Source organism: Ipomoea triloba, chromosome 11 (genome assembly GCF_003576645.1).
Source record: "Ipomoea triloba cultivar NCNSP0323 chromosome 11, ASM357664v1".
Classification (NCBI taxonomy): Eukaryota; Viridiplantae; Streptophyta; class Magnoliopsida; order Solanales; family Convolvulaceae; genus Ipomoea; species Ipomoea triloba.
The window spans coordinates 20,809,119-20,817,216 of NC_044926.1; the positions used below are offsets into that span (position 1 = coordinate 20,809,119).

At 33.1% G+C, this 8,098-nt stretch overlaps 1 protein-coding gene across 1 annotated transcript; it reads right to left on the reverse strand.

The window, feature by feature from the left end:
- Window positions 1-817: 817 nt before the first annotated feature.
- Window positions 818-4,495, reverse strand: LOC115996311 (coiled-coil domain-containing protein 12). Its single transcript, XM_031235510.1, has 4 exons — window positions 4,299-4,495; window positions 3,850-4,112; window positions 2,390-2,460; window positions 818-1,041 (listed from the first exon to the last, which is right to left on the reverse strand). Exons 1-3 carry the CDS (start codon window positions 4,433-4,435, stop codon window positions 2,411-2,413), a joined length of 450 nt encoding a protein of 149 aa, XP_031091370.1. The 5' UTR covers window positions 4,436-4,495; the 3' UTR covers window positions 818-1,041; window positions 2,390-2,410.
- Between the last annotated feature and the right edge of the window lie 3,603 nt (window positions 4,496-8,098).

Below are 8,098 nucleotides of genomic sequence, written 5' to 3' on the forward strand. Positions count from 1 at the left end.
GGTCTGAAACGACGTCGTACTGTTACTGAGCAGACGCCGTTTCGAATGACTTTAGGGAATACATAGAATTCTTGTCTAGAATACACAAAATGACTTCAGAGAATACACAGAATATTGACACAACTGCATAGAAATCATCCTCCTAACATTCAATTACACAAAATACATCACAACCTATGTTTAAGTACTCTAACATGAATACACAGAATTGTAGTCTACAATAAACAGAATGCATTCAAAGAATATACAAAATATTAACACAAATACATAGACCAATAGAAACGAAAAACATTATTTCCAAAAAGACAAACCGTTAATTAAAATAACCAAAACGACGTCGTTTTGATACGGGGTGCACAATGCATTGTTCACCCTTGTCCACGATATAAATTGCTAGCTTAGCTTTATTGGTTTATTTTATTGGGCTTGCTTGTGAATCATCCTAATTCAATTAAAAAAAAATTACTGGCGGAATAATTAGAAATTATTGGGTTTCTGTTTTCAAAAAAAAAAAAAGAAGAAATAATTGGATTTCCTGCGATATTTTTTTTTCTATTTTAATTTATTATTTTAGTTGAATTAGTCATTCATTTTGGATTTTTCTTATGGCAAGAAAAAACCTCAAGTAAGGGCATTTTATAAGTACTCAAATACACTTATTTACATTAGCTATTTCATATCAATTTGATCAATTTCTTGTTTACATTGATTGAATTTTGATACTTCTGATCAATTTCTTGTTTACATTGATTGAATTTTGATACTTAGTTCTTTATTGTTTGATTTTCAAGTATTTCTAAGTAAGAATGGTAAAACGTGACAATTTGCGATGCGTTAAAAGTATTTTGGCCATAATTCAGTCATACAAAGTCTAATTGAGGTGATTAAAGTATCAATGAAAAGCTGATCTCAAAAAAAAAGAGTATCAATGGAAAGCTAAATTAGTCCTCTACAACTTTCACGATGAGCACTTTCAAAGATTTGGGACACATTAATACTAAAAAATCAGAAGAACCTTATGCGCACCTCAAGGAAACCATCCTGCAACATGTCAAATATATATGTCATATCTCCCTCATATAAAGTCCAATCAAGGTAATTTGAGTGTACATGGAAATTTAAGAAAGTGTGCTACAACTTTCATGTTTAGAGTTTTTTAAGATTTCGAGTAGAATATAGGCCATAATCATACTGGGTCATATGGTAAACATGCCTTGACTATGTACAAATCAATTACAATCGTAGAACCATACCTTGACTAAGTATAAATCAATTACAATCGGAGTGCGTTCTACGCCCACATCAATTTTTAACCATGCAGGATCACATTGACCCTAAACCCTAAACCGTAAATATAATAGATACTTACATAGAGAAATAATAATTGTGAAATTACGGAGTACAAATTAGATGTATTTCTACAACTATTTTTAACCATAATGAATTGTTCATAAATTCATTTATGCTTTTTTCCCCCTCTCCCTCCTAATCTTATATGGGTTATATTCACGCCACCTACTTGTATTAGGGGAGAAAATATAGGGTCTACAACATAACTCAATAGTTGTATATTAAATAATTTAGGCCATGTTTGATAACATAATTAGCTTATCAACCAATTTTTATTTATTTGACCACTATGACCTGTTTGACTTGGTTAAACATGCTTTTTGTAACATTTTATTGTTCCAAAATGCTAAAATTCAAAAAGCTAGTCAAGTTTATGGCAAAACAGTTTTTTCGATCACCTTTTTGAGAAAGTCATTTTGCATATAATTAGCTATCAGCTATCAGCTATCAGCTAATTTACCAAACATCTATCTACAATCAGGTAATGCTATCAAATAGTCAAACCCACTAACCCAATCAGCTAACAGCTATTACCAAACACCCCCTTACTAATAACCTATGTAATAAGTTATTAGCCAATGAAATAGTGTCACTTAGACATTTCAAAACCTTCTTTTACATAGTAAGTGAAGATGCTACATACGTAATATGTGTCTCTTTAATTATTTAATAATTTGTACTAGAGCATCCTATTCAAAGTTATCAGTTAATCAATCATTTAATAGAAAAACTCTATTATTTAATAATTTGTCCTTAGTACAAACCTAAAACTTACTCCAAAACTTTTTGAGTTACACCCAAGCGAAAAATGTGTGTCAATCTACATCATAAACTTTCCCTCATTTAGTAACGCAGAATGTAACAATTCATGAAAAAAATAATCAGTCAATTCAAGATAATAGGTAAATATGACAATCTTTAACACCAAATCACATCTCAAATCTTGATTTGATTAATTCATAATAAAACAAATTATGCATCATCTCTAATGGTAAAAAGCTACATAAGTAAGGTTATACTTTGATCAACATTTAATCACCTGGTTAGCTTCAGTTTAATCTCAAGAATTTGTGCCCTGTTCTTCAGCCAATCTTCTCTTCTCTTCCTCCTCTACAACAACCAAAAAAAAAAAGGAGCAATTTTGCAGAAGGTTAGGAGAACTTCAAAAGTCACACAATTGTCACCAATGAGTATTTTGTAATCTCAAGATGTTTAATAGAACAACAAAATTTAAATAAATAGGACACAGAAAAAACAGCATAAACATACCACCTAAATACCATAAAGAATAAGCAAACCACCAAAAGCGATATATAAATACCTGTCTACATGCACATGCCGAAACACACATATATGCGCAGTACATGTTATGCACACATTGTAAGGAAACGAGAGATAGGGGGAAGCAAATTCAAAACTAAACCAAACTACTTGTTAAACCCTGTACGCATAAAGACAGATGCAGGGCACGTGTATATATCTTGAAGATCTGAAAATTAGGCAGAAGAGGAAGCTGAGCTAAGGCATCAGGCACTAAAAAGGTATGCCTTTGGGACAACTATAGCAGAGTGTGCATACCTTCTCCATGTGTAGGGAAATTCTCAATATGTTTAATGTTTTAAATGTTAAGAGCTAAGTTCAAGAAAAGAAACTATTGAAATCCACCTTCTTCCCCTTAGTTTTTAACCTTCTCTCAACAAGTGAAACAAAGAATTAACCAATGCTAAACTGCATCCCAGTCCGTACTTTATAGGAGTGTGCACTTCGCCTTGTCAAAATCATTCTATTTTTCAAACAGAAAATACCAACTTTCAAAACATATGGTAGTTCTTTGAATTCCTCACATAGTTTCATCACTATCATATTTCCAGTGGTGGATCAAAATTCTATATATCCCAAAACACAATTATAACTAATGCAATAATGAAGGAACCTAAAAATATCCTTTGAAAGGCCAAACTCAAGACGGTCAACAGCTCATATACCCAACCTCTTACACTAAATTTTGCACCAAATTTTACACCAAAGAGAATATTCTCTAGATATTCTTACACCAAACATTTTTCATCTCAAACCCATTTACACAATTACACCAAAGTCTATTCAAACACTATTCATTACACCATTTTGGTGTAGAATTTGTTGTCTTCCTTGGAGGAAGGTTGCACCAAATTTTTACACCAAAATGGTGTTTTCGTGTCTTCTTTGGAGATGCCCTTTAGGACGACATAAAATTACTCTTGTAGTTGCTTGGATAGTGTGATGTTCAACCAGGAAAAAGTACAAAATGAAAATGAGATTAAGTAAATTACTTTCTTAAACATAAAAAGAAAGAAAGCAGAGAAGACAGCTTCAGACTGTACTAAATCTCAAAAAATAAAAAAAAGGAGATCATATGCATATTTAAGCACAGATATAAACCAAACAAGAAACATAAGTGTGACTGGCAGGCCACCATGGTATTATCACAAAAGGAATGAAGTGGAATAAATAGCATACCCCCTAGTTGATGCAAAGCCTTGAGTGTGCGCTTCTCAAGCTTGTCAAGCTTCTTCTGTACGTCTCTCCTCAGGTCCCAATTCGGTTTTTTCGGGACAATATTCAAGAAGGGATCCTCACTTTTCTCCTTTTTGTCTTCAGGTGGAGTTAGGTTTGCCATAGGGTCATCGAACTTGGGTAATACCGGAGGGGCAAGTTTACCCTCTTGAAGGTGCTTGTCTTGAGGCAGATAATTTCGGAATTTCATTTGGAAATTCTCATCACTACCAAAAAGAAAATCCAATAACAACAACAAACAAACAAAATCAACAACGGATAAAAGGAAATTGAGAAATTAACAAAGGATATAAACCCTAACTACAAAATTCTTAGTCCGTATCATATCACCAAAACCCACAGTAGAGAACTGAAATTTGCTAAAAGATTTAGGCAGTTATTGTAATGCTTACTTTTCTTCTTGGTCTTGGCTAGCTTCCTTATCATCGTCGGGGGTTTCGAGAAGCTCTTGGGCAGCTCTGAGGGCCCTGAGCCGCTCCCTACGGGCTGCCGCCGCCGCCTCGATCGAGCTTTCATCCTCACTTCCCATTTCGAAAAGCTTAATCCTGCACTACAATACCGCACAGTCACGACCACGCCGGTCCGAGAGGATGAATATATATTTATACTCCGTATATTAATCTGGACAGAGAAGGTAGACCTGACAATTCGTGTATAAGGATGGGTTAACAGGTCTACACAATAATCAATTGAACACAATAAGATTAAGGAGGGTGTATTCAATTTAGACTTTTAAATACTCTTTAAAAGTCTACCGGTATTGGATTTAGACTTTTCAAAACTCTTTAAAAGTATACTGGTATTCGATTCAGACTTCTATAGAGTATTTAAAAGTCTACTGGTATTTAAAAAGTTAATAACTTTCATTGACTCTGTCAGAATAGAACTTCTGTAGACTTTTTCTTCATTAATATAAATAGAAGAAATCCGACCCTCAAACCCCAAACTTTTCAAGATTTTCAGAAATCTAAAAATAGTTTCCTATTCAGTAAGTTAATTCATCAGAAATCTAAAAATAGTTTCCTATTCAGTAAGTTAATTCAAGTGCCGAAGATGCAACAGTTCGACACCGCTACTCAGCAACGAATGCCGAAGATGCAACAGTTCGACACCGCTACTCAGCAACGAAGCAAAGATAAGAACAGCACTTCAATATTTCCGTCACAAAAACCAGATTTACTCATCAAATATCATTCGATAAAATCAGTGCATGCACTCACACTCATCAAATATCATTCGATAAAATCAGTGCATGCACTCACAAAAATTTTATGCTGCAACCAGCAGCAGAAATTTTAGTTGCTGCTGGTTGCAGCAAATTATTTTAAAAATTAACGTATTAAACGAATTGACACGATAGACATTAACAGAGTTTGAGTCGTGTCGACACAATATGACACGAAATCGGTTTAAACCCGCTAAACCTATTAATATTTTTTAAAAGAAACTAAAATTTAAAGTTAAGCTATATATATATATATATATATATATATATATATATATATATATATATATATATATATATATATATAATCTACAATTCAATCAAACAAACTAAAAAAGTTTCAATTTATAACATTTATAAAATGATAAGTAATATCCAACAATCATAATTAAAAAAGTCCATACTAATTTTTAGAATAAAATTTAACACAATAAAAATTCAAATTTCAAATTGTTGAACATCAATAATTGGTGTAGGATCTTGACCTAATGTAGTAAATTCATTGTTAGTCATGTTCATGATATCTTTTGTAATCTCATTCATCACAATGGCTCTTACCTAAATGACAATGGTTCTTACGGGTTATAAACAAGTTTGTGTAAATAGGTTCGTGTAAACGGGTTAACACGATAGTATTAACAGGTTTAACGGGATGACCCGTTAAGACACGAAACATAACGGGTCAACCCGTTAACGACCCGGGACATATTAAGACTAAACACTAACATGTTATTTTTGTGTCGGTCTCGTGTCGTGTTAACAGGCCGTGTCCATAATTGCCAAGTCTAAGAAGGCGAATGACAATTGTAATCCGCCCATAGATATCTACCGAATCCACTCTGCATGGGTCGGATTTTTTTGGGTGATAGTGGGTAGTGAGTCAGGGTAAATCTACAACAACAACAAAGAGTAAATTAATTATGGGTCGTGTTAGATTCGAATTCTATGTACAAAACTCGCTTAAAATCTCACCTGACCCACCATGTGTGGGGTTAAATATATATTAAAATATGTACTAGTATGTGGTTATTTATAAAAGTTTTTATAACTTTGTGTAACTTTTTACTATTTTTATATCTTTTTTTTAATACTACTACTCTATTACAATGCAGTATATGTTCATAACTACTTTTTACTATTTTTATATCTAAACTATTAAGTTTAATTTTGAAAATTAACAACTTAGTTATTATATTTAAATATTTATATTATTTTATGTTTTAGTGTAACTAATGAATTTGATTATTTTATTATGTATAGTAATTTAAATATTATTTTTTGAGAAAAAATAATAAGATGATAAGTGGCGGGTACCCATAGTGGGCACTCACACTCGGTGGGGTGGGGTGAATTTTGAAAAATTTCACCCAATACAGGTGGGGGTGGGTGTGGGGGTGGGTGGAGAAAATATAAGGTGGTTCGGGTGATGGATGTAGTCCTCCCCGACCTATTGTCATCCCTAAAGGCCAATCGTTATACCGTGGACCACGATATAAATTGCAGCGTAGAAGGCGACAAATTTTTATTGTGGACCATGGTCCAAAATGGTGTCGTAGTCGTTTCTTTTATTGAAAAGAAACGACATCAGTTCTGTGTAATTAGTTTTGATTGTATAACATATTCAGTCTCATTTGATATACATTGTAGTTTCATTTCGGCACAATTAAAGTTTCATTTCGTTTCAACTACAGTTTCATTTGGCATTATATATACAGTAGTCTTATTATAGTGAGACCTGTTATTTTGTCTCATTTTATATATATTGCAATTTCATTTCAGCATAATTAAAGTATCATTATAATTCAATTACAGTTTCATTTAATAATATAAACACAATACGCGAGATAAGTTATTCAGTTTCATTTTAGACACTATAGTTTCATTTTGTTTTGACTTTTGACCCACCCAAAATACGGGATTTGTTAAAATTTAACGGCTTCCGTTTCTTTACTTAAAGAAATGATGTCGTTTTCAGGCCATGTTCCATAGTTGTGTGGTCCATAGTCTATTGTATAACAACCAGCAGAAGGCGGCTTGGGCGGGTTCTTATTGAGCTTTTAAATACATTAGATTTTTCCATTAGGCCCATTATGTATTTTATCACAATGGAACAACAAATTATTTGTTGCCAATAGTCCATATAGCTGTGTGGGTCACTTAAAAAAAATTTCTTGCTGCTCACGCATGTTAGAATAACAAACGTTCTGGGTAAGATAATGTATTTTATGAGTTACAATAATGTATCTATATTTTAGAATAATGTATTTTATGAGTTAGAATAATATACTTTATGTGTTTTTTTACCGTGGTCCACACAATAATGATTGCAATGGAACATATTTTCTTCTAAGTTTGGTGTTTTGAGTTGTGGGGCATTCGTAGCTGATCATAGGTCAACTCAAAGCCTAAGCAGTCTTACAATCATTACACGGTAAACTATGATCCACATAGCTATGTGAATCATAGTTTAATATGGTGTTAACTTTTTACTTAAAAGAAACGGTTGTTGGTAATCTCAAAATAAATGATGCACAAAGCCCACTAATTACTCAAATACCCCTACAATTGGTAATCTCAAAATAAATGATGCACAAAGCCCACTAATTACTCAAATACCCCTACAATTTAAAAACAAGGCGCCTAGACCAATAACAATCAAATCATATCCCTTCGCTTAAAATTTTTAACGAGTACGATTTGATCTCACAATCTCATATGGATAATGTGATCTCACCATTGTATGAGTCCATGTGCACTAATGTTTAAATGAGTCATGTTTATTATATGAGTCCATGTGCACAGTTGTTGGCCTTTCAAATAATGAGATCAATGGTGTAGATTAAAAGTGGGTTGTTCATTAAAAAACTCATGTTTAGGCTAGATAATTGGGGGAGTATTTGTGCAGAGGTATTTTTGAGATTTGCGGGGTTTATTGCTCGTCGATCGGGGGGGGGGGGGGGGGGGGGG